At 41.3% G+C, this 27,448-nt stretch overlaps 2 protein-coding genes across 2 annotated transcripts in view; one reads left to right on the forward strand and one right to left on the reverse strand.

Moving 5' to 3' along the window:
* Nucleotides 1-14,139, forward strand: part of SMYD2 (SET and MYND domain containing 2) — a 59,705-nt gene extending 45,566 nt beyond the window's left edge. Inside the window, exons 8-12 of the mRNA XM_019515904.1 lie at nucleotides 1,137-1,247; nucleotides 5,231-5,351; nucleotides 7,884-8,058; nucleotides 11,010-11,118; nucleotides 13,694-14,139. Coding sequence (XP_019371449.1) covers nucleotides 1,137-1,247; nucleotides 5,231-5,351; nucleotides 7,884-8,058; nucleotides 11,010-11,118; nucleotides 13,694-13,774 — 597 coding nt within the window. The 3' untranslated portion in view covers nucleotides 13,775-14,139. The remainder of the gene's footprint in view (nucleotides 1-1,136; nucleotides 1,248-5,230; nucleotides 5,352-7,883; nucleotides 8,059-11,009; nucleotides 11,119-13,693) is intronic.
* A 323-nt stretch (nucleotides 14,140-14,462) lies between these two features.
* The window catches only part of PTPN14 (protein tyrosine phosphatase, non-receptor type 14), a 236,816-nt gene continuing 223,830 nt past the window's right edge, over nucleotides 14,463-27,448 (reverse strand). The window contains exons 18-19 of the mRNA XM_019516448.1: nucleotides 26,619-26,782; nucleotides 14,463-21,062 (exon numbers count right to left, since the gene is read on the reverse strand). Coding sequence (XP_019371993.1) covers nucleotides 20,934-21,062; nucleotides 26,619-26,782 — 293 coding nt within the window. The 3' untranslated portion in view covers nucleotides 14,463-20,933. The remainder of the gene's footprint in view (nucleotides 21,063-26,618; nucleotides 26,783-27,448) is intronic.

Genomic DNA, 27,448 nt, shown 5'->3' on the forward strand with positions numbered 1-27,448 from the left:
TTGCCTTTTTAGGCTAATAGTCACCCTTTCTAAAATTGAAGTACTGGGAGCCAGGTTCTATTCCAACAGTTTGGTGCATAAGTGGACTTAGTTTTAAGTCCACGCTACCCGTGTTCCCAAAAATCAGTTCATGCTAAAGGTGAATGGATCTTCCTCCTCCTTGCTGCTTTCTTGTGACCCAGTCTTAAGGGTCAGATAATGATGATATTTTATAAAAGTAGATGTATTAGTTGATATTCAGGACTTGAACAGGGTTAAATAGAATCTATTTAAGTTGACTTAAATGCATAATAGGTGGGATAGGCCCAATGTCTCTTCAGGAGAGAAGGGATCTCTTTTTTTAAAAGGATTCTTGCCTTAAACCAGGAGTGTCAAAATCACCGTAATCATCTGGACCAGAGCGGGCTACTTCTGGGCTGGATTGGGCTGCAGAGCCCACTGCAGTGGACTTCTGTGTTGCGCAGCCCTTGCTTGCCAGCCTCCTGCTGCAGGCCATATTCACCAGGACCACTGGTGATCAGGCTCCTATGCTCCATGGCCCACTGATAGCCCACAGGCCGTAAGTTTTGACACTTCTGCCTTAAAACTTAGGAAGTTGTTAGGGAATATTTGGGTGCCCAACTTAAGTCCTATTTTTTTTTTTCTTTTTTGCCCAGGAAGTGTTGAGCCCCAAGCCCCTGAAATTAAGGCTGATTTGAGGTATCAGAAGCTGGGCACCAAAATAACTAACCATTCTAACCTAGCAGAGGCCTGAGATGTCACTCTTAAAACTGTGACATATTTGAAGAGCTTTCTCTTCTATACATTAGATTGTTGCCTACCTTGGATCTCAGTCTCATTCATTGTTGGCGGAAATTTTGCTTTTGGTAGAAGGAAGAAGCATTCCTTTGGCTGACTGCATTTATAAAGGGGCAAAGGTTTGAGGCTGCCAACAGATGCTGAATGTAAGAATTAGTTCAAAGGAAATTGATTAGGTGGCAGGTGATGCAGTAACAGGGATATGGCAAAATGTACAGGCATATGACAGTTTAATCACATTAAGTATTAATTCTATGTAAATGGATAATGTATGTGCTTTCATATGTGGTGGGTGTATTGTACAAACATTTTGATTAATTAGAATGGTTTTCTTCTAGGTTTTTACCAGTTATATTGATCTATTATACCCCACAGAAGATAGAAATGACCGTTTAAGAGACTCCTATTTCTTTACCTGTGATTGCAGGGAGTGTACAACTAAAGAAAAGGTAATACAACAAAAGTAAAGAAGTATTTTCCTCATAAGCTAGTAGCATACCATAGGCTTGTTTTCTATTGGATGAATTGGAATGTAGTAGTGTGTTTCTTATAAAAGCTTTTCCATATCATTTTTCTCTACTGTAACTATGAACTATAATGTAATGGAATATTCTGGTAAGTATTTAGTTTAAGGAGTTTAGGTAAAGTGCAAAGTAAAAATACAGACTTTTAGACGTAGGCCATTCCATCAGTTATCTCCATTGATGGGAGTTTAAATACAAAAATAGGTTTTATGCCAAATTCAGGATTATTTCCTTTTCCCCCCAGAATTGCAAAACTTGCTTGTGTTCATTGGATCATTTAGAGGTGTTCCAGAATGTAACAATAGAAATTCAAGAAGTCCCAGTGCAGTTGATGATACTAGTAAAGTCGCTGAATGATTCATTCTTTTTTTTTTTTTTCTTCTGTTACCCCAGAAGTACCAGGAGGGTTCTGCAGGAGTTTAGGGCTTAATCTTAAACCTATGGATGTCTATCTTTTGCCTGCTCATTTAAAGGCACAATAAGCTGTGATCCTCAGTCCCAACAATCATGCCTCCTCCCATGCCACAGATGCATGGCAAGATGTGTAATATTGGGATTGTGGTCAGCTCCAAATTATGCCATACTTGCCAGTGCAGGGGGAACCTAGGATCATGATCCTGGACTCCCACTGCATCAGGAAATTGAAAGCTGGTGCCCAACAATCACCTGATGGTCAGCTGGCTGTTGAAACTTATTGGGGCTGGTTTGAGCACTGGTGTAGTCTGTGTGGCCCACGCTGGGGCCAGCTGAGACACGAGATTGGTCCTTCTGCCACATGTCCAATTCAGGGCGTGATGGAAACCATCCATAATACTCTTACACATTTTGTGGAATAATTTGGTGGCTTATTTCTTGTTTTATTGTGCCATTAGTTGCCTGAATGTGTGGCCTGATTACTATTTAAGACACAATTAGCTGGTTAATTGCATCTTAAGTGTAATGTCTGCCAAGGGCCTTTGATACTAAAGGGTGCATCCTGAGGATTATTTGTGCTGACTAGCTATCCCAGTCTGTTGACATGGCTTATTTTTTCCTGTGTAACAGCACAAAAATAAATGTATTGCATAGCTCTGTTCCACACCTATCTGTCATGGGATATTATGATGAGACAGCCTCCTGTGAAGTAAAGTATGATTTGTTTACAATAAAAATAGTTTAGGTAAATGCCATATTTTAAAATGCCGTGCTTGTTTTACTGTTTGTCAGACAATTTCCACACGGGGATCCAGGTAGGTATGAACATTTTATCAGCTGCTCTCCCTCCTATTCGTATTGTCCACCTGGAATATTTCTGTCATCTTAACCATTTCTCCATCATGCTTTAGATGGCACCTCCTTTAAGGCTGTTCAATCCATCTGAGCTCCAGTCTCCTGCTTAGCTAAACAACCAGCCTCTCTTTTTATTTATTTATTTTGCTTAGGAGATTGGGGGGAGAGGAGGGGGACACCCAGCTACACATGTAGTTTACTGCTGAGTAGACTAATTAGCTCTGCAGTAAAGCATTGTTGTCTACAAGTGCACCAGTATTAGAGCACAGTATACTAATTAACTCTGCCCTAAGATATTATTGTCAGGGACAGTACTATCTTATGGCAGAGTAATTCATTGTCATCAAACGTGTGTGTAGATGGTGACTGCGTGTGATAATTGCACCCAGTCAGCCCAGGAACCATGGGGCCAGACCTATGCTTGCCACCTAGCCACATAGTTCTGCACATTTGGTGCTCTTGTGCCCCAGCCACCTTTTTCCCTGCTGACCTCCTTCAGCCTGCTGCCAGCCCAGGCCTGCTCCACCCTGGCTCAAAATAATGCTGTCCCAGGCACACATGTAGACACTGCACCTAGGAGCAGTGTACTCTGGCTCAAAGTACTCCACAGTTTATCAGTTTGCATTAATTGCACGTGTAGGTGCACCTAGGATATAGGATCCTTGAAGTGAATAGCATCCTCCAGAGCTTGCAACAGCTCCATGACACTTAAACTGAGTTTCCTGAAATATAAACATAGAGTAAAATCTTGGCTTCGTCAAAGTCATTGAGTTTTGCCTGTGGATATCACTGGAGCTGGTGTTTCACCTCACCAGTGTACCTATCATGAAATAACCTGTCATTTTGGCCCTTCAGGTTATCTCCCACTTAGAAAACTGTACACCCATGCTAGTAGCCAGCATGAAAAAATTGGCACATGATGAGACAAAGTTCTTCAATAAATTGGGGCTTATGCTGCAAATGATCACTTCCAAATTGCAATAGCTTTCAGTCCAGTTTATTAATCTAATGGTGGCTGGAGCTGAACAGCAGAAAATCAGCCTCTTGCAGCTGAACTTGTGGAGACGCCCTTTTTTCTGTAAATCTGAAAGGAAAGTGGAATATAGAATGGGATCTATTTTCCATTGAGTTAAATTTCTTGATGGACCTAGAGTGTCAGGGTTTTTAGTTCGGGGATTTAGATAATTAACTTCAACAACAAGGAGTGAAAATTTTGAAAATGTGAAGAATGACTTTAGTGACTGGAGGAGCACCCCAAGTACTGTTGTGAAGGGCACTTTACAAATGTGTATTACAACAATTCTGCAAAACTAGGGATTATTGACAGGAGGGAGATTCCAGATCAGTTGATCAAGTAGATGGGGAACCATAGACATGGCCTGTGCTGTCTCATTTGAAAACACTGAGATTGGAGAGTTTGAAATTCTATGTTCAGCTTTGTGCAGTAGGTGAGACTAGATGATAATTATGGTTTCTTATGGCTTTAAGATCCATGAAATCTCTCTAGTATAACCAAAAGCAGAATTTTTCCTTATGGCTCTAATTTTAAATGATGGGAAAGATGAATTGAAAGAAGCTTAATCCAATTTTTTTGAAGTTTTGAGTGATTCTTTTATGTAGGTTGCACTGTGTGCGGTAGATCTCACGACTCTTTGCTTTGTTAGTTTGCAGACTGTAATGCACACAATGCTAGACAGTCTCTGTCCTTTTTAAAAATATATATATTTATCTAGGCTCAAGAGACATCTGACACTAGTCATTCATGCAGACAAGTAAACTGGAGTTTACAATACGAAACAGCATTACAGGGTAGTAATTTGAGAGCTTCTGGAAGTTCTGTAGAAAGCATCCTAACTTCCAAATGTTGATTCTTTCCCCTCCTTAATTTAGGATATCCCATGGCCTTCCTGAGGAGGCAAATGGGCAGTTGCCCATTGATGCAAAGATGTGACCCATCAGGATGTCTGTAGTAGGTGAGAAGACCATTACAGAAATATTGACTTCATGGAATGGTTTTCTGTCTTGTGGGGTGTAGCAGACCCCCAAATCACAAGTGATTCTGGGAAAACCATTCTGCCACATCAACTTATGAAGTGCTTTCTGTGTTATTGGTTAGACTAGTGCATGTTGGGATTAATGAGACACTTGTTGTCCAGTACTGTTTGAGCATTCAGATAGTAAACTATCAAACTGTCTGAGCTTCTGAGTAACTCTGTCATGAGAGCGCTGCCTTCTCTGGCGGCAGAGGAAGAGGTCTCGCTAAACAGGTCTGCTTGTTTCTTCTCAGTGGAATGAGAAGCTGCTAGTTGGTTCCAAGCTGAAAATCCTACCCTAGTTGCAATCAGCTCATACAACCAGCATTTGTAAAACACCTTGGAATGGCTTTTGTGGGTAGTCATTGTCTAGAAATTTGGAAGCTCAGTGCATTCCAACTAAAGTTTTATGGAAAAATTGGAGGTGTATCATTTACCTGTTATATATTTTTTCCATCTGGAGATATCAGTAATTCCTTCTGGGGGAGCCAGGATCCCATCCATGCCTTTGAGTTCACTGTAATGGTTTTTGAACCCCTATGTATTCATGTGCTTTTGTTGGTAAGCCTTGGGATTGCATTTTTAACTCTTCTCTGTTTCTTTAAGGATAAAGAAAAACTGGAGATCCGCAAATTGAGTGATCCTCCATCAACAGAAGTTGTACAGGACATGATCAGATATGCCAGAAATGTGATTGAAGAGTTCAGGAGGGCCAAACACTATAAATATATCCTTTTCCTTGCCTTGTCTCAATCTTGCCATTTCTGGCTTCCCTTATAATTCTTAAATATTTGATGTCAGGGTACTTGTTTGCTTGGAAGCTTCTTGGGGGAGTTTTTATAAGTATTTAGAAACTAGACTTTCTTGTTCTCCTTTTTGTTTCTGTAAGAAATTGAAACTTCCTTTCTTTGGCATGGTTGGGGCAAGGAAGTGGCGGGGTGGGGATGTATGTGTAAGGGAGAGACTGTCAGGGTATTGTATTGCTGCTCTTGGTCTGTATGAACAGTGTTGTGCTAAAGGATGCTTATTTCTCTTTTAGAGTGGTATAGTTCCTGTCTTGGTTCAGGCACATTGTAGCAGATAGAAAGTATAAAGATCGATTCAGCTCACCCCAGAGCTGGCTGGGCTTTTGGCTAATCTACATTTTAGCACTTTTTAAGCCCTTGGTGCAAAAATAAAGAACTGAGGTGGTGCTGAGACCATACCGGATCTTTAAAATGTGTTGAAGTGGTTAATAAGGTTAATGAGAGCACATTTAAAAGAAGCCAAATATTGTTGGCCTAAAGATAAGGGTCAGTGCAGTCGGCAGCAGTGTTTCAGGCCTGTAGCCAAGTCATTGAGGCAAATTACTAACCACAGAAGTTTCCTTTATTTGATGTTCATGGTGAGTCTATCAGTCCCTGTTATAGATCATAATATCTGCACCAGCCTAAGCCCTGGGTGACTTTTTATGCCGATTTACACGAGGTCTACATTTAGTCCTCTGGTTTCCCTGCCTATATTGCAGCAGTTTGGCCCTTTGGAATACTGTCTGGGCACTTAAAACAGCAGTCCATGGATGCAGGGGGAGCAGGGGCCCACAGCTGATGTTAGTGTGTCTTTCTAGTTGACATGTCTTTCCAGTTGACCTCGCCTAAATTAGATTCGGGCTGCATGATGTGAAGGGGTAATGACTGAAGATAGAATTTGGATGATAAACATGTTTATAGGAAGTGGGGAGGGAGCGGGAACAGTGCTGGTGCAACACAGAGGGACAGCAGCATCTCTGTGGAGCAGCAGGTGTGAGCACATTGGAGCCAGTAAAAATAAAGCTGATCTCTGTATGCCTCGTTACATGCTGAGTCTGGCTTAGCAGTGGGCGAGATAAGTAGGACCCATAGAAATCTGTTTCCACTGATAATTAAATTGTAAATTCTTCAGGACAGGCATTGTGTCTTTAGATGTGTTGCATGGCACCTAGCAGAGCTGTTCCTCAGTTGTGATGGGAGCCTGTGGATGCCCATGTAATAGAAACATGAAGTATAACAAAAAATATTGTTTGAGCAGATTAACCATCCACCTGAGCTGCTTGGTGACCTTGATGCCACTGTGTGACAGGAGCACAGATTGGGTTCAAATGTAAGCTGGCTAACAATTACATTAAGGGAGAACTGGTCAGACTATATAAAAGGAGGAGAAAAAACAGAGCTAGCTGATAAACCAAAAAGAGTTGTGCTGGGAGGAAAAAGGCTTGTTTAATGTTACTGGATGGAGGCACTCAGGGTTTTTATTTTTTAATTAAGAAAATTACCTTTGGAATGCTTAGCAGGGGTGTGTGTGTGGGTGCATATGTGCAATATACGGGCACTTCCTGAGCCCTTCCAAATGCTGTAAAAACTAACTAATCTTCAAAGTGCCTGAAATGCTGCCTTATTCCTTGCATAAACTGAAGCACAGAGAAGTGAAATTGCAAGTCCTTCACAGAGCCTGGATTGATAAGATCTCTGGAGTTCTTGAGTTTGGATTTTATCCTGCATCCTTTCTGCTTAGTACAGACATTTGCAGTGCCAGTTACTATGAAGAGTGAAGAGTTGGGGTGAAGTCCTGGCTCCACCGAAATCAGTTGGTGTTTTGGAATTCATGGATGCCAAGATTTTACCCTAATATGGGTAGTCACAGTTCCTGAAGTGTTAGGGATAGCTGAACTCTCAACACTAAATCCTCAGCATTCATCTAGTTTTGAAATGATTACACGTTATTTGTTCAGACCTTGTTGCTTTTTGAGTTTTATACTTCAACAGCAAGGTGTCTCTGTAGATCAGGTTCGAGTCCAGTGGCAGTACAGCTCCAGTCTGGGTTTGCTGAAGTGGGAGGGGTGGGGGTGAAGGAAAAGGAGAGAGGGAGCGGGGAAGTTGTGCACAAAAACCCCACACTATCTGGAGTCACTGAGACTTGGAGCCCCTCAATACCATTTTAGAATAGTCTTGTATCTAGGGCAGTAGTTTTCAGCCTGTGGTCCATGGACCCCTGGGGCTCCACAGACTTTGTCTAAGGGGTGCGCAAAAGATGACTATGATCAATCAAAACTGTGTGAATACCCACATTTATCATTCAAATTTTTTTAGGGGTCTGCAAATGAAAAAAGGTTGAAACCCACTGACCTAGACAATAGCTTCTGTCCATTCTTCACTGGATAAATACAAAGTGAATCTCCTTTACCTGTATAGCAGCAGTATTCAGTTAGAGACTATTCATTTTATTTTCCTTGACTTCATGGTACCTCCTAGCGAATTACTAGAGGTTTGTGAGCTTAGCCTGGATAAAATGGGCTCAGTGTTTGAAGACAATAATGTTTACATGTTGCATATGATGTATCAGGCTATGGGAGTCTGTCTCTACATGCAAGACTGGGAAGGTGCATTGCGCTATGGACAAAAAATTATCAAACCATACAGGTAATTTTGAGGCTGACTTTTTAATTATGCAATGCCTTCATGTATTTTAAATATAAGGACAGACATTTACCTGATTGCACAGTGTATAAATGCACCACACATGATGAACTGCTTAGTAGTGAAATGATGTTACAAATCCTGTTTTAGAACTGCCCATTGGGCCAGATTCTTATCAGTATAACTGCAATCAGAGCATGGCCCGAGGTATTTAGCAGCAGGGCTGTGCGAAGCTTCAGTCGCTGATTCGGTCTGGCAGAGATTTGGGCTGATTTGGTGGCCAAATCTCTGAATCGAATCGAGACCCTTTAATCTCTCCGAATTGAGTCAGAAGCATCCGACATAGACACAGCTTTATATGTTTTTTTCTACATACCTCAAGGTACCAGGCGGCTTGTGAATGCTGTGATGGTGGGGCAGATGGGGGGGCCCACGGCAGCACGTGGAGGGGGGCCCCCGGGTGCTTGGCAGCAGACCCAGAAGTAGACCAGAAGCACTTTTGGTCCACTTCTGGGTCTGCCACAGAGTGTGTGGGGGACCCTCCCCCTGCCCCCTGCCCCCTGGCTCAGCAAATGGTGCCTCCTGGGTCTGGGGGGCACCCAGGGTCCCCCCCCAGCTGATCACCAAGCTGGGGAGGTGCAGGGGTGGGGCATGCGGGGGCCCCCCTGTGCTCCTGTGGGATGCTCCATCTGCCCCAGCATTGCACTGTTCATGAGCTGTGCCTGGTACCTCAAGGTATGGCTGAATCGCTGATTCTCTAAATCAGCATTGAATCTTCAGATTTGAATGTGTCTGAATCGAATCGGGGCAGTGATCCGAATCAATTAATTGAATCACTGTCCCCCGATTTTGGGCTGAATCTGAATCCGAATCGCATACAGCCCGTTTTGCACACCCCTATTTAGCAGCACTTGTCTTTCTGAAATTCCTGTCTCAGAATCAGAATGCTACAGGTTGTGTAATTAATATGCATAATATTATGGATTTGACTCTTCCAATTGGTTTACTTTATTCATAGGCTGCACCCTCAGCAAGTTTGCAGATGACACCAAGTTGGGGGGAGTAGTAGATATGCTGGAGGGTAGGGCTAGGATTCAGAATGACGTAGACAAATTGGAGGATTGGGCTAGAAGGAATCTCATGAGGTTCAACAAAGACAAGTGCAAAATCCTGCACTTAGGACAGAACAATCCCATGCACCAGTACAGGCTGGGGGCTGATGGACTGGGCAACAGCTTTGCAGAAAAAGACCTGGAGGTTACAGTAGACAATAAGCTGATTATGAGCCAGCAGCGTGCCTTGTTGCCAAGAAGGCTAATGGCATACTGGGCTGCACTGGTAGATGTGTTGCCACTAGGTCAAGGCAAGTGATTATTTCCTTTTATTCAGCACTGGTGAGGCCACATCTGGAGTACCGAGTTCAGTTTTGGATGCCTGCTAAAAAAAGGAAGTGGACAAATTGGAGAGAGTCCAGCAGAGGGCAACAAAAATGGTGAGGGGGCTGGGGGACAGGAGGAAAGAATGAAGGAACTGGTCTTATTTAATCTAGAAAACAGAAGACTGAGGGGAGATTTAATAGCAGCCTTCAACTACCCGAAGTGGGATTCGAAAGAGGATGGTGCCTAGACTGTTTTCAGTGGTAGCAGGTGACAGAATGAGGGGCAAAAGTCTCAATTTGCAGCAAGGAAAGTTTAGGTTAGGTATTAATTTTTTCACTAGAGGGTAGTAAAACATTGGAGCAGATTACCCAGAGAGGTGATGGAAGCTCCATCCTTGGAGGCTTTCAGAACCCAGCTAGATAAAGCCTTGGCTGGGATGATCTAGTTGGGAACGGTCCTGCTTTGAGTAGGGGGTTGGACTAGATGACCTCCTGAGGTCCCGTCCAGCCCTAACTTTCTATGATTTTTTTTCTATGATTCATCACCACACCAGCTATGGCAAATAGTTAAAATAAGGCTGGTGGAAGGCTGGTTAGCATGGACTGAGCAGTAGGGGGAGCTGGTGTAGAATTTAGCTCCTATTGCTGAGACTGACTGTATCAACTCCTAATGTCCTTGGCCTCCACTGCATGAGCTGGAGAGAAGGTACTAGCTCAGGTCTCTTGCAGGGGGCAGTGTAGCATACAAAAACAAACACCCAGAAATTGTCTTGGAGAGGAAAAGTATGCTCTCCTAATCTTTGCTGGTTTCCCCCAGCCCACCCTAGGCTATGTTTATAGTGGAGACCTAGTTTGTTATGCACTAGGTAGATGCTGGGGTCAGACGTGTGAACAGCAGCTGTCTCCCCAGTAAAGTCTCATCTTAAGGCCTGATTCTTTCCAGCTAGAAGAGTGCAAGCAAAGCTTTTTCTTTGGAGCTGATGCCAGTGTAAAGTTGGAGATCATTTGTCAGGGAGCAGTGGTACAGAGAGAGAGCCAGCACATTTTCTCTGGGGGTGAATACTATTTATCATCCCCATGACTTGCCTAGCTCCCGTTGGCTCACAGCCTAGCATTCCAGGTCAGCTGCTGAACCTTCCTTGTGCTGCAATTGCAGTCGTGATACACATGATAAATGCTCTGTGAATGCTTCATCTCTCCCAGATGCTGACAAAATCATGCCTTTTGCAATCAGGAGAGTGGCTTGCACTGTAGGTACAGGGTGGCCTAGAGCATTGCTAATGATAAAGAGTCTTGTACCCTTTTAGCTGGCCAGATTAAATCCAGTGACTGCAAGTCACTGCCATCTGACAGTTGCTCAGAGGTCTGTGGTACTTGAAATGAATTCAGTGGCTTCAGTCCAGTTCCCAGTGGACAGATGTTGCCATCACATGAACAATGGGCACTAACTGTTGGCAGATGCAACAGAGGGCAAAGAGAATGAGCCAGCTTCTTACTCGTTGAGCTGGGTAGGGTTTAAGGGAAAGGCTGTGAAACTGTTTGCAGGATGTGATAAAGTCCAATCTTTCTTTTCCAGCAAACACTATCCATTATACTCTCTCAATGTTGCCTCCATGTGGCTGAAGTTAGGGAGGCTCTACATGGCACTAGAAAACAGAACTGCTGGAATGAAGGCTCTAAAAAAGGTACTTCCATCATATTGTGTAATTGGAGTGATTTAACAACTGCTTAGTGATTTAACTAAGCCTAACTAAGTTAACTAACTGCTTCTTAACAAGAAAACGTAGCATGCATTAGTGCAGCAACTCTTAATGTTCAGCCTGTTCTTTAATTTTCTGTGAAACAGAGCAATTTCTACCCTTCTGTTCCAGTGCATTTGTGTAATGCTAGCTCTGTTCACAATGGGCTTTCAGGATACTCTCACTTCATAATAGTGCAGTATGTGGGCATGTCTTGGGCATATTAATGCAAAGCACTAAACTCTGGGGCTTATTGCTTGTGCACCTGGGACCACAGGATGTTGAGCTAGGTCAGAACAGCCCCAGCTGGCGAGGGGCTCCGGGGGTCAGCCTGCTAGCCTGGGGCTGCTCCAATTGAGCTCTATATGCTGTGGAGGGGCTGGCTGGGGTATGAGGGTGCTTCAGCATATGTCTAGCTAGCAGGCAGCCCCCACACTGAAGCACCCTTGGGGCTCAGCAGTGGGGCAGTGTCTACACGTGTGCTGCTGCAGAGTAAAAAAACTTGCAGCTATTTATAAGTACTGTCCTGCTGCAAAGTAAATTAGTTTGCACATGTGTAGACACAGTGTTTACTATGCAGCTAATTAGTCTACTGCACAGGAAATGTCTTGTGTAGATAGACCCCATTTATAGCATTTTCCTCCCTGGGTCACTGTTCCTCTTCAGCTTGAGAAGAAACAAACTACAGTCCTACTTTGTTTAGAGGCTGACAAAATGAGATAATCCTTCTTTTTTTGTTGGTTTGTTTTTTTAGTAGCCTTGCCAGGGAAGCACCGCACACTTTGTCTGTGGTTTATATATTGCAAGAGCTGTTAAAAACATGTTTCTATCGGCTGGATTGGTGGCTATTAGTGGAGTTGAATATTCACTGCTTTGAGCAGCAAGAATGCTGTCGGCATTGGCAAACATAACATTAAAAAATGTTTCCCCATTTTAATTTGATTCCATGCCCCCTTCCCTAACCTGTGGTAGACTTCCCGACTTTATTTTTTTCTCCCCTTTGGATGAAAAGAGACATTTTACTTTCTTAAACCTCAGTGACCGGATGTATTGCTTTGGTGTGGGATTCCCTACTTTTGGCATTTTTTATCATTATTAAGCTCCAATTTAGCATTCCTGCAGCCACCCTGCCATGGTGATGGTGCCACAAGAATCTGCTTAAGTTTGGTTATAAAAACTTTAAAAAAAAATGTTCTCCTTGCTGATTCAACCAGGATGAGCCTGGGACTGGTGCCAGCATACAAGTTGCAGACAGTCACATAGGTAACAGTGTTGATACTGTCCATTTCCCAATACAAATATATTTTTCTAACGACTCTCTTCCAGAAATTGCCTGCATGAACAATTTAACACACTGTCCCACATGTGGTATCTTGGGACTTACTGGAAAACCCAACAAGTTGTCCACTTTTATTGCTTTACCCACAACTCAGACATGGGTTTTTTTACATTTAATCCTGTCTGTATGAGGGGCAATCCGGGGTCAATTCTAGTTGCTGATCAGGTAGAAGCTGAGGTTAAAAGTGAGGATCATTGCAGTCCTGATTTATTTAAGGCAGTGGTGACTAAGTATTCAAGGCTAGTTTCTAAGATGCTGCAATACCTTATTTCATGGTGGCTCCTGCACTTGGCAGTTACCTCTTAAACCTGTCTGCCCCACTTCTATTCACAGTCCTATTCATTCAGCTCCTCCAACCTCCCTTTTATTTTTGCCTCATTTCTTGCCCGTTTCTGAAGGTTGGTGTTTTTCTGTCCCCTTTCATAGATTGTGAGGGGCTGGTAAGATGCCTCTGAGCATTCTTCATTAAATCCCATTGTAAAGCCCAGGTGTTGTTAGTGTGACAAGTGCTCTCAGGCATTTTGGATGCCATCAGATAGTTGGAACAGCTTGAATTTGTTTTGGATGTTACACTCCTGAGGTTCAGGTTGGCTCTGGATATGATTGAAAAGCACCTAGTCTAGCAGGGCCCTGATCCTGATTGGAGCCTCTGGGCTCAACTGCAATAGAAACATCTAGGTCATACTGAGACTTGCTTCCTTTCTGATGTAGTGTTAGAGGAGTTGATGTGTAGTGGCTTACTGGATATCAGATTCACCCAAAGAACCTTGTCTTACTGGAATAAGGCATTGTTTAATCCTGCTAGGTTCACTGTAGTTGAAGCCTTCAAGTAGGAAAATGGTCTGGAACCCAATTTTCCTATGTGGAGGGTAAGATGTTGACACTGAGCTGCTCTCCATGCTGGTTGGATCCTCTGCCAAAACATGTCCTCCCTCCCCAACTTGCTTGCAAGCTTCCTGTCCTCCACTTAGCTGTGTACCACCTAGTCCTTTAGGTGGAATTTTTTTAAAGGTGTTGTATGAATAAAAACCTTTATTATATAAAACGACGATAATCAAACTAGCTCTTAATGGGGACAAAAATCCCAGAAGGCCTCAGGCTATGCCAACCCCTGAAGAGATGGCGACTAGCCTAGTGTTATTCATACAATTGATTCCTGTCACCTTTATTTTCTTTTCATAGGCAATTGGTATCATGGAAGTAGCACACGGGAAAGATCATCTATACATTTCAGAGATCAAAAAGGAATTAGAGGACCACTAAGCCTTTGAATATATGCAATTCTTCAACTTTTACATAGAAGCCTTGTTACAGAAACCTGGAAGCCTTTGGGAGTGCTTTAAAAATTGCTGTAGCGTGAAAACATTTCTGTAATATAATTGAATGACAAATGTTGTGCACTTTGGGCCTTGTATCTTGCATTCTGAGGCTTACATGAAATGCAGTTCCTTACTCTTTACATACATTAATCCTTTATTTTTTTTTAAGGTGGCTATTGTTCCAAGCAGAGCAGACCTTTGACAGGTCATCCACAAAAATGACCAATCTTTTCTCTCTAGGTTTTAATGTATTATATCTTATCAGTGTAAAAAGTGAATTAAATTGGCATACAACTCTTGTGGCCCTACTGCTATGTTTCGTAATTGTTTGTTTGCCAAATTAGTACAACCTCTGTGGTTAAGGTCTCTTATTGGCTTCCCACTTAGTGCACAGGGTTTTTTTTTCTTAAACGCTTAAGGCTCTTTGGACAGTGTAAAGAACCTGGATGCTAAGACTTAAGATTGCACACTGGAGGCCTAAAATGAAGCACTGTATGGTACCTAAATAGATGCACTACATTTAGCCCTGCTAGGGCCTCAGGATCAGATATAAATCTCATTAGCTTCAGTTAGAGTTGACGGGTGCAAGTATAAAACCCCAATCATTACATAGGAAGGAAAACAAATGGATGTCCTTGGGAAAAATATTTATTGTATATTGTGAATATGAAGGATAGACAGTCTTTACCAAAAATAGCTTAGTGAGTTGAGACACTCTCACATTTGAAACAGCATACAGGAAACTATTTACATAAAGGCAGTGAAATATGTTAAAAAAAAAAGTTATTGCAGTCAATTAATGCTGAATAGAACTTTTTATAAAAAGAGAAGAGAAACAGTGCAAAAATACTGTCAAAAGTAATCAGTTTTATACACAAGATAAAACTGACAAGCATAAGCTTATGTACTGATATGAATAATACATTAGAATATAAAATAGCATGCATAGATTTTTTTTTTAAAAAAGGCTTTCAATAGTATAAAATGGATTTGCCATTCATCTCGCATTGAAAAGGGGAGGTGGAAATATAACTCACCTCTCAACAAAAATGTGTACGTAGTAGGAGGCTGGAGATTGTTAAATCACTGTCATAGACTAAACTATAATGTACAGCGTTACAGAACAAACAATTGGAAACATCAAAATACTGAAGTAGAATAAAACAAAATCCAGTGGTGTAAAACTAATTTAACATGTTATTTCATGTAACACAAGTCCCACACAATTATACATGAGCATATTACAGTCATCTGCATGTGTAAACTCTTTTCCTTTGTAAAATATCTGTAGTATAATACTTTAGTAGGGAAAATATTTTTCCATATGGAGCAACCTCAATGGGACAATAATCTCACAAATGATATTTTGGGTACAAATGGTTTGTTCTGGATAAAAGACTGGATAGCAGCAAGAAAACGGGTAGTTACAGAGAAAAATGGCAATCCTTACGTTCAAATCAATTCCTGCCCACCTGGCTCAAGTTAAAAATCCCACTGAGCTGACTGGCATTCTCACTTACATAGGAAGTACCAATCTGGGGCCCTGGATGAGGGATTATTTGCCCAGTGCAAAAATAATCTTAACAGCCTAAAAGTGCAACATCCTTTTTTTAAAAAAACCAACAGTTCTAGTAGTTTTGTGCCTTTCACCTGGTGCTTGAATTGCTCAGGACTGGCTCTGCTTTTTACTGTTAATTGCCCTTTCCTTTTTATTGGCATATTCCAACAATTCTTCTGCCTGTGAAACTCACTCACAGTTGGGTGGGTGCTGGAAAGGCAAAACCTTTATATCCTTGGTTTACAGTGAAATATTGACTATCCAACAAGCATGTGAAAGGCTGGGAAATTTCAAAATGCTTTTAAATAGAGCATGTTACATTCACTGGACCTCTCTTTTGCTAGATTTAATATAGATTAAGCCTAGCAAAATCTACCTGGATTTAGTATAAACATATTTCATATATATATATATATATATAAAACATATTATGACATATATATGCTATATATTTTTATATATAAAAATGTAATGTTTTTATTCATGCTCTGTCTGATTACTTTACCTTGGAACCAAAGTTGAATGGAACTGCCTTAAAACCACCAGTATTAGAAAATACCTTAGAGACTCCATCTTCTCTTGTATTTACAAAGAGACTGAGCATTTTTCTCAAACTATGGGCCTGCTTTTCTCACTACATTTACATCTAAGCCTGTAATTCTCAAGCACCTCTTCTTAGATGCAAGGCACTGTTTGGAAAATGCCAGGTCTTAGCTTTCACTCTTTTGTCTAACTACAGAAGAATTGAGCAATTTTTCTATTGCACTGAACACCGAAAAACCACAACAGGTCATAATGTTTTTGACACTGGATTCCCATTTGAAAGCTCTGGATTTATCTTGTGAAATTGTGTTAGTATTTGCACATCAAGCCATGCTAATAATGTATGGCACCCTTAAAAGGATTTCAAGGCATCCCAGGGTATTGTGCCACTTAGTTGAGAATTGCTGGACTAATCTGGACCATGATAGCAAAAGGATCCAATCCAGTGGGAACAAATTCTAGGCAAAGCCAAGCACTGAAAACTCCCACTGATTTAGTGGAGGCTGTAGATCAATGAGTGCCTCCAGTACAAAGTCACATCAGATTTAGCACAGAAATCTCAAGACTACTACTAGTACTGAATTCCCGTTGAACCCTTAGGTGCATGTCAATGTGGATGAGACTCGCAATGCATCTTTACTATTAAGAGTGTGCTCTTAATTCAGATTAACTAACTTAGAGTAAAACAGCACTGAACACAAGACAATGTGACTTGCACAGCTGTTCCAAAGTAAAGCCTATATGAAAGCCTTGAACTGAATTCAAACAGCTAATGTCTGGTCTTCAGTGCTATTTTAACCTCAGTTACGGCTAACTCAGGATAGACAACCCAAGGTAGGAATATACCTTCAAAATTGAATAAAACCTGTCTGTTAAATGGCAGCATCACATTTAGATAAAAAATGGATGCATGGATGGATGGATGGAATGAAGGAAGGAAGCTACAGGCCATGGATCTACAAGTCAGGGTTACTAGTCCACACAACATTCCTCTTGTAGTAGGCATTGCTGGAGACAGCGTAGGCCAACAGATCCAATGGGAACCAACGTGAATTGGAAAAAACCTAAAGCTAAACCTAAATTGAGTCTCCCTTTTCTCTCACTTCTGTTTTTTTTTTTAATACAGACCAGATGTTAAAACTGGGAAAGAAATGAAAAGGACTGGTTCCTTTAAGTCTCATGCTTTCATTCCTGCTGTGACTAATGGAATTGGATAGAAAATATTTTTTCCTGTGCCTCCCTTAAGGTTAGGGAACATACTCCAAGGAACTTAGTTCTGATAAAGCTGCAGTACTTCAAAATCAGGAGGAGTATTTTTGCTTCTGTCAGTATAAAACCTTGACACGTCTCTGTTTATAGGTGCAAATGGGGCTGAAAGAGGAAGCTCTGGAGTTGTATAGCACTCCAGTCACCTAAGATGCTAACTGATCAGGTCAAGATAAAATACAGCAAGTCAGATGAGAGGAAAATTAAAATTACCATGCTTCAATAAAAGGAAGAAAGTGAGTCACCTTAGACTCCATATATGATAGCAGCCATTTTAAGAGCGCACTGAAAGTAGTTGTTTGTTACATGGTCTTTTACTTTGCTCATTAAAAGATGGCGACTTAACTGTAAGAGAATTTTTTATACCATTTTGTAATTTATATTTTTCTTAAGACACCTTTACGTTATGAAAAATCATTTCACGATAAGTGCTTTTTTTTCTCCTTGTGGTTATTTGTGCTTTCTTCTGAAATAATATAGAACAGATCCAAAATACCCATATAAATTTCAACCAGGGGAACTGGATAATAAAAACAATGAGCAAGTTATTTTCCCTGCTGGTTTTCTACCTTTTAAATCCAAATGGAGCAATGGGACTTGACAGCTTCGAGTTCAAACTTAATTCATCATTAGGAAATTATTCAAAAAGCTATAACTAGATAACTAATTTAATATACTTTGCTTCAAGGTTTACTCCTTGGCCTGTTTCCCAGATATAAAGCATCTCCGTAATTATCATGCAGATGCCACTGGAAAGACTTTAAATGGCTATTGCTAATTTAACAAGAGAGATGCTGGCATTGGCAGAAGATATTAGAGGAAGACTTAAGTTGACTGAAGAATCAACTGATTCTTAAGAGGAACGTGATCAAGATATTTTAGCTAAATATTTTCCTCTCTCCTAGCCACTCTGGTGGCATGGAATGAAAGCCTCACTCTTCAATCAATATTCTTTTCTCACCGTTTTGCCTTCATCCTGCAAAGTCACCAAATGCCAGCTAGGAATGATAAAGACGACCTGTTTATATAAAACATTCCATCCCAGATTGGTAAAGGCATACAGGGACCCAACTCTCATTTACGTTAGTGGGACCTAAGCTTAAGTACCTTTACGGTTCTGAATTTGAGGGCCAAACAAATGTAATCAGAGTCAAAGAAGAAAAGCTTCAATTTTGTTGCCAGAGAATTTAGGAGACTACTTCCGGAAAAGCAGAAGTTACAAGTAACTATAATGAGGCTCAAGGTTGTAGGTTGATCCTGTTTAATACAAAGTAGGCTTCTGGACTAGCATGGATGTTTCCAGGGTAAGGTATAAGCGGCATAACTCTAAAGTCACTTGGAACCACTACATACACATCAGATTGGATTACTCCTGGAATAAGGTGAATAGAAGCTACATAGAGCAAATAAAACAGGCGAGAGCAGCAATGAAGTGTGCCGTTTCAGGGGAGAAAACCTAATGTTACAAACTGCCTGTGGTTTATACATTGTAGAAGCTCACTGCCAAAAAAAGATACTCAGCCAAGAGGATGTTTAGAATTAAAGGTCACTTTTTCTATCCAAATCTGGTGGAAATACAGACCCACCCAAATGTAACGCCAAGGAGCTATACCAGATCTTAATGATCTTTCAAGATTTTCATTGACAAAAAGTTTCATGTTTAGCAAAAATTTAAGGGAAAAATTGAGATTTGAAGATAAGTTGTAAGCCTGAATTCTCCTAGGTCTTTGTTTTAAGCAAAGCCTGCTTGGGGCCTGATTTTGCACTATTGTCTGCAGTTCAGGAACCCTTATACTCCTGAACCTTACACAGTATGAAATCAAAGCTAAATGTAGAGCTGATAAAAGCAAATGCTGTTCTCCATTTGGCTTATTTTGTCCCTTTACCAAGTACTTTGATGACACAGAAGCTTTGGTTCTTTTATTATTTGTAAAGTCCATATTAGCTATACAATTATTCCCCCCACCCACAAATGCAGCTACTACTAGTGGACAGATGTAGAGAGGCACAGTAGAACCAAGATGGTTTATCTCAGAGTGGTTTGCAAGCCACTCAGTTCACAGTTAGTTGCCAAATTAAGGACAACCTGCTAAACTGTAGCAGCAGTACTTCTCCCATCTGCTGAAACACAGCAAAAGATGAGCTATAGTGCTGACTGAAGCAGCAGTGCCCTTTGAAGAAAAGCCACAGCAAACAGCCAGAGCCTCTCAGAAGTCCTGCACAGTTGTTTGCTGTGGCTGCATATGCCCCTGGGTACTTTGTAACTTTGCAGGGGGTTAATAACCTAACCTTGCAGAGAATCTGGGTTCTACTGTATCTGTTTCTCTTCTCCCATAAGGAGATGGAGAAAATTAGACTCCATCTACCTTTTTTATTCAGATTATAAAGCCTTTAGGGCAGGGATAGTGTTCCCTTTTTGTGCTTGTACAGTAGCTGGCACAGTGGGGCTCCTATCCCCACATTAAGTTCTGTAGGTATTACTAGAATACAAATACTCACTACTAATGATACGGGCAAAGAGAATCACAATACAAATTGCAGTTTGAGTGGGCAAGTGGCCCATGCAATTCATTGTAGGAAAAAAAGATTGAAAGCTAAGAAAATTAGAGCTGCAGTGCCCATGTGGGTGATGCTTGATATGATCATAAACTGCAAGGTGCTGACTGGGAAAAAATCTGAGGGCAGCAACATTCTGTAATTTAAAACCTCCAGGCTCATTATTTGGCAGTGATCAGGAAACAGAAAATGGGGATGTAGTTGAGAGAGACGTCATCACTTAAAAACTGTAAAAAAGTATTAGAAACAGACAACCTAAATGATGGTGGCAGTGTGTACACATCGAGATGCCCAGACCCTAATGAGTTGCCTTGCTTGAGGAAGGTGAGCAGGATTTGACTGCACTGTATGTGCCAACAGTAAAAGCTTCAGTCATTAATGAGAACATATTTATTGCCTTGAATATTCTTAGGGTGCAAGCTGGCTGAAGTGCTTCTCTACTGCTCAATCCAAAGCCCAGTAAGCGTAATGGAAAGACTCTTGTTGACTTCAGGGTGCTTTTGTTTACGACTATTTGTCTACCATGGGATCACAGAATGGGGGATGCTAGAGGTTGTGCTGCTTCTTGTCAAGTACTGTATTGCAATATTAATTCTTACCAAATTCATAAACTGTTGAGTGCCACAGAAGTCTACCCAATTACCCCACTTCTTGCTTTGCAGTTCTTCCAGTCACCTATTCAGGGATTCATGCTTTGATCGCTCTGCATTTTAGGTTTTTATCTGAAAACAAGTCTGACTATTGCAGAGTTTTAATTGACATTTATCAGGTTTTATTTTCATTGCAAAAGCCACATATCTGGCTCTTGCTGGGGGAAAAAAAACCTATTTCCTGAAGAACTGTTCATTTTATAAGCCATATAACAACACAAAGGCCAACACACACCCTGAGAGAGGATAACCTACCCTATGGACATTTTACAATGCAGATCAGTCATATTAAATGTGGTTCAAAAGGTCATCATACAGTTTCACAAGATATTAAGAAATTCACAAGTTATTTCAAGAAAAATAAATTACTGTGTATAAAATAACTCACAGGACTCTCCAGTCGAGAACAATGACTCCTTGCTTTTGAGGCAACTTGAGCAAGTACAATATATGCATACGATGCTATAAGACATGCTGCTGAAGGAGTGCCCCTTGTCAAGAAGGTTCAGTCAGATCCACAATGCTGGAGGTTAAATGAGTCTGGAGTTCTGCAAGAACTGGATGAGCACTTGGTAGACAAACTTGTACTGAGCGATGGTCTGAATCATAAACATCCTTTGCTCCCTCAGTCGTCTCAGCATCACCGGAACATCCACTTTCTGTAAATTAAGGATGAAAAAAGGATATGAGGCAGTATGTTAATTACACTGAACACCACCACTAACCTCACACAACTGATCAGAAGGAAATGAACATTTCGTTTATACTGAAATCACACCGCTTGTTTTGGTATTGTTTGCGTATTACAGCAAGAAATATGGGTGGTATATAGGAAAGGTTTCTCAGGAAAGAGCGACCTCCTGGATCATGGAGATTTCTTCCTAGACATTTAATTAAAGTAAATGGTTTTTGTCAAGTCACCTGACAAGTTATACATACATAAGGATATGGTGCCAAAGTGTAGTCCTTAGATAGTCTAAATTGAAATATCTTGGGTCAGCTTCTCTGCCATTCAACGGACCTGTAGGTATTGCAGTATATTGACACACTGCTTCAGTCAGCCCTTTTTCCAGGAGGGATGGCCATCACAGGAGACAAATCAAGAGTCCTGAAAACATGAGCTTCTGGGCCAAAACTGAAACGCTAGCAAATACATCTAGCATGACAATTCTGCAACTTTTGTTCCCTCTCAAGTCTCTGGGTTTCTTGCCAATGTCTGCAAGGCTCAGCAACCTGATGCTCAACAGATGTTCTGACCTTAACTGTCAGAACTAGGACATGAATCAGGGCTTGAAAAACACAAAGGGGTATGCAAGGTGAAGCATTAGCTAAGATATATATTAGGCAATGCCACTATTATCAACATTTAGAGAGCAACGGGAGGACAGAAAGCAAGTAGGGGGACTTGTTACAACAGGCAGGTGAGGAGTAGTTCAGAAGTCGTTCTGTTACAGTGCTCAACTTGCCGAGGCCCAAATGTGGCATGCAAAGTATGGCATACCTCAGAACAAGGGAGGCAAAAGCAGTCAAGCAGCACATGTAAAACATTGAAGGATTCACTGCTTTTGTGTAAATAACTCTTTTCATAACCTTAGTTGCATTATTTTTCCTCCCAATGTATAAACACTCTACGGGGGGGAGAAACACCATGCTTATGTGAAATTCTCAGATAATTTGGGGGGTGGGGGGGAGAACACCACCATGAGCAATAACCCCAAGGGTGAGGGATATCAGAAAGGTCTGCAGTCAGTCAGGGTTTCCAGCAACCCTTTTTTTTCAGGCTCCTTTAGAATACAGTTGTCTCTTACATGCTGAAAAATGAACCTAAAGGACAACCCATACCATAAAATGGCACAAGCTAGAATCCAGCAAATTTGCTGGTTGAACTGGTTGGAAAAACAGAATTATTCTGAGCATGTCTACACTGACTCCATACAACTCTTCAGACTGGGACTAAAAAGTAAGTCCCACCCATTCTCTTGTCCTACTTGCTCCAAACTCAGAACTACAGCAGTGAGGACACTGGGGATCTCAAGATGAGCAGCAGAGAAGCGTGCCTACACATCCTCACTTGGAAGGGTCCCAGTGGAAGGGCTGGACTTATTTTTCAGCAGCCTTAAGGGTGGTATGGAGCCTGGCTAGATATACTTAAGAGTGTCTTTAGCCACTAGTTCTGGTTCTGCCTTTAGTGACTCGAAGCATGCAGTCTTAGGGCACTCGAGTGGTTTCCATGCATTATGGCAGTGATTCTCAACCAGGTGCCGTGGCACTGTGGGGTGCTTTTGAGATTCTTTCAAGGGTGCCTCAACATGCTTCACAGTGTTACCACTGAGATGTGCAAACATGATTCACGAGATAACCCCAGAGATTTCAAATAGAAGTCTACAGTGTTAAAATCAGTCTGACCGGCTGTGGTCTTTATTCTCTACAACAGAAGAACTGCCCTATAATTTTTCTGTAGGCAAAAACCACACAAAAACGAATTGCTGGCCTTTTCCAAGTGGTGTCTCAAGTCTATTGAAGGGTGCCTTGAGTCTGAAAAGGTTGAGAACCACTGTATTACGGGAACTGGTTCTAGAGAGTAAACATTAAAAAATTCGAAAGCCATGTCACATGCATTTCTGTGCACTTTTGTAAAATGATCAAGGTTCTTAATGTTAAAGTAAACACAATTATGATCCTAATTTTTTTAATGTAGCTAATTTTATGCCTTCTTACAAATAAGCCATTATGGAAGCAAGACTACAACGTGACAAAAATTCTGCTACAGAAGCAGCAGTTGATAATAGCAGAAGAGGACAGAAATGAAGAAAAGAGTTTAAACCATTTTTAAACCAGTGCAGATGACAGCTTAAGCGTTTTTATTGGGTTGTATGCAGCCAAATCAAAGAATGCCTCAGCAAGGAGTTTGGTGGTTAGCAAAGCAATTAGAGCATGCCAACCCAATCATTCAAAACTTGATCTTGCCTGACCAATAATGACAACAAAAATGCAGGCCAGTTTGGACCTGCATAACCAAGTTTTAATTACTATAGTTCAACATTTGATGGAATTTGTTGATTTCTACAAGACTAATAAGATCTGGTGACTCTGTCCCTGTGTCATGGCTCAGGTTTTGATTAATCTAAGAGCTATTTGTATGGATGTGCATTAGTGTGTACTGAAAGACTAAACCTATTATGGACACCTAATGTCTGAACATCTTAACTTATTAGTATTTAATCTTATAAGGAGGTACAACAGACCCCCTAATGTATCTCAGACTCCTGACTACCCACTTTATTCCATAAAAGGGGATTTCTTTCTATTCAAAATCAACTGCAATGTGTCTGTCAACAAGAGATTACTGGTTTTGTAAGCCCCAGAAGCAGAAATCAAAAGGACTGCTTTTGTTTCAAGCTCTAGCAGGACTTCTACCAAGAAGTTTAACTGCCCTATGCATCAGTTTCCTCATTTGTGAAATGGGGATACAGTGGCTCACCTGCCTACAAGGCATGTTGTGAGGTACTGCTCATCTCATAAGACTGTAAAACACTATCAGAAGTTGCATTATGGAGGATTAAATTACCAGCAGTTTCATGTCAGAGTAAACAGAAATATGTTGGCTTCAAGAACAAATACAGAAGTCAGGTAATTTACAACAGAAATATTTTGTACGTGAAAAAAAAAAAAAAAAAATGTTCTAAGTGTGACCATCACTACAAACCAACCACCCTGATTCACCTGGAAACATATAGCTCAGCTGATCACAAAAACATAGGATAGAGAGCTGAAACATTCATCTGCTGTAAAACAATATACGGCTCTGGAGGGCTATCACCATAAAAGGAGAAAACTGGGCTTAAAAATATTATGAATTCTGGTAACACGTAAAAAGGAGAGTTTAGTTAGGGATAAAACAAGGGGGTCTCTCACTTTCATGAGCACTACACATCAACTCCCAGTGACTTTGCTGAACTTTCCTTGCTGAACATCCCTGATTTTTATGCTTTCCTTGATGTTCAGAAGTTCAGCATCATGCCAAACCATTCTTCACAGAAGAGGTGAAGCCAGAGGCATTCACAAGGTCACCAGAGGAGCTGCCAAGTTGTTATTTAATCTATGTATATCTATGTCTACAGTTCTGCTGGTGTGTGGAAGATGCTAGAGTGACGTGAAGTGCCTTTTGACCCCGGTGGCTGCACATTTTCTTTCAGCAGCATTTTGACCCCATGCCTAGCCCAAAAGCAATGAATCAAAGCTCTACTTGGCTCTCCCCCCTACATGGGAGTGTGGAGAAAATAGATTGAGAAGGGGTGGGGATGAAATGAGCATAAATAAATTGAAAAGGAACACTTAATTTGTGCTAAATTTACTGAGCCAAATTCATCACTGGGCAAAGTCCATTGGAAGTCAAAAGAATTACATGCAGGCTGATTTAAGCCCTGTATCTCTAAATGATCACCGTATAACTATAGTGTGGTTATTCTGCAGTGCCACATAGACACCAGTTCATTTCGTTTGCTGTCATAAGCAAGTCATAAGCATTTTGAAAGAAATGGGAGGGTGGAGAAATAGGCAGGCACATTACCAGATAAAAAGGAAAGGAAAGTCAGCTGGTAATCATCCCTCCATGCTAACAGGCTCAAATTCTTGAGTGACAAGCAGTGTTTTAACTTTGTGCATGAACAAGATTGCCCAATTGGTGGGCTGCATATGGCCCACAAAGGGTTAAAACCTGTGCTGCCATGCCTCCCTGCCCCCAATAGCTCCCACTCAGAAGTTGGAGTCTTTCCATGACTAAAGGCTCTAAAGATAATACACAAAATAATTTCCACCCCTTCACATAACTGTTGCAGATTCTCTCTCCATGCCAGCAAATGGGCCAAATACACATTTGCTGTGGGGCACGGGTGACACCAAAATGGTACATCTATTTGCAGTCCCCGCAGCATACTTTTGTCATCATCATTTCTACCAAGAGATTTTAGTCTTCCAGTAATTCCTTTGATGTGGGAAGCCCCTTTGTTTCAATACCTGTTTTTCTCAGGTTGGCATTATACACTATATAGGCTGCATCCCCATGAGCTGGAACGTGCGGTTTGTGGCACCTCAAAGCCTTTTGAGGCACTGCAAAATGCACGTGGCACTTGTGATTCTGTTTGTCATGCTGCATATTTGCAGCATGGCAGCAAAATTAGATACTGGGAAACCTCGCTACCTAAAAAACCCACAGCAAAAAAAAAAAAACGGGGGCACACGTGGCAGCAGTGTGCGCTGCCCAAAACTGGAGCCTAGCTGACCAGAGCCACACTGTGGCTGCTCGGGAGGCTCTGCATGCCTGGCTTGCCACTGCTGCAGCCCCAGGAGCCCTCCAGGACCCCAGGTAAGGTTGCTGGGCCCAGTCCAGGTGCTGGGCCCAGCCTCCCCTACCCCACCTGGGGCAATCTGCCACACACCAGAGCATGCGTGTAGGGGCATGCCCAGGGACAACTAGCAGCAGCACATATATGTGCTACTGCTATTTGACCCTAAGGACACAAATGTCCCACTTGAGGGGATGCATCCAATTGTTCTTCAGAAACTGGTGTTTTTGCTGGATCTTTCTCCACTGACATAGGATATAGCAGAACAAGCACTTACATCTGAAACTCTGATAACCCTTTGACGTAGCTTATGTGACAGATCTCATAATACTGGCTAGGGCCATCAGTTTTTCTTTGGAAATTTTTCCTTTGTGCCCCTTCCCCCCATGTCTTTTTTTTTTTTCAATTACAGCTGAGCTTTATTTCAGATTAGACCCCAGAGACAGCAGCTCTCAGAGAGACACCCAAGAAAGAAGCTAGAAATCAATGGAGTCAGTCTAAACCCATTTGGAAAACAGTATTGCTTTTCTACCGTCTCTGAGACTGGTCTTCTGTACAGCTCTATCTCCGGACTGATTAATTAAGACACAGGAACAGACATGTCATAATTTGAGACTTCACTTCTGCAGTTGTGTCCTATTGTTCACAGGGCTATGCCAAAATAAATATATTAATAAAATAAATAACAGCCAAGATGTACGACAAACCACAAACGGGGGGGGGAAACAGCTGCATGCTATGTCTTGTTATACTACTGCAATGGGAAGACTAGGGATATCTTCCCCTTCTCCCAACTTCAGCCACAGGTGTAGTACAGAATCAGCCACTGGAAAATAAATAAATGTTTACAGAGAGGAAAAGTGTACTTACTTCATTATGTTCCAAGCAGCCAATCATCAGCTCTGTTAGGATAACTACCCCTGTCCTCCCTACACCTGCACTGCAGTGAACCACAATTGGTGGATTACAATTGTTGCTGCTGTCCAACACGCTGTTGGTATGGCGACGAACTGACTGTATCTCCTCCAAATAGGCTGTAAGATAAAATGCAAATTATGCTATAAAAACCTACAAGGCTTCCTATACAAGTTGAAACATTTATGGGGAAGTCAGTTTTCTTCTAAGTGATGATAATTTACAGTGTCTACAAGACACTAATTATTTGGCCACCGTGCAATGAGCAGCACTGAATCCAGCAAGTACCAGCTGGGCGTCAATTACTACTTGGGAGTTTGGTTCTTTAAATTAAATAGTCTTTTAAAAAAAATTAAATTCTCTTTTCCCCCTCTGTAAATCTCCAGGTCCCTAAAGCAGATGATTCTAGATGTTACTTACAGCAATTCCTGCTATTAACAGGCTGGGATCAAAACAACAGCTAAGTCCCCTTGAAACAACTGCTTGTCAGAGCCAGTATCAGATGGGAAGTGAGCATCCATCTGCCTTTTTCTTGCTTCTCTTGTAGAATGATTAAGAGCATCAACCAGATCTATGTGTTTTATCTGGCTTTCAACAAGCATGGGGACTTTTTTTTTTTGCACACATTCATATGTAGCTTTCTGTAATCATTGCCAAAATGTAGGGATCAAAAACAGTCATCTTGTCTAGCTCTAGCATGCTCAAATTTTTCCCCATTAAATTATACCTATATATATATATACACATATATATATATATATATATATATATATACACACACACAC

The sequence above is a fragment of the Gavialis gangeticus genome, unplaced genomic scaffold (genome assembly GCF_001723915.1).
Source record: "Gavialis gangeticus isolate Ggan-Ray unplaced genomic scaffold, GavGan_comp1, whole genome shotgun sequence".
In the NCBI taxonomy this organism is placed as follows: Eukaryota; Metazoa; Chordata; order Crocodylia; family Gavialidae; genus Gavialis; species Gavialis gangeticus.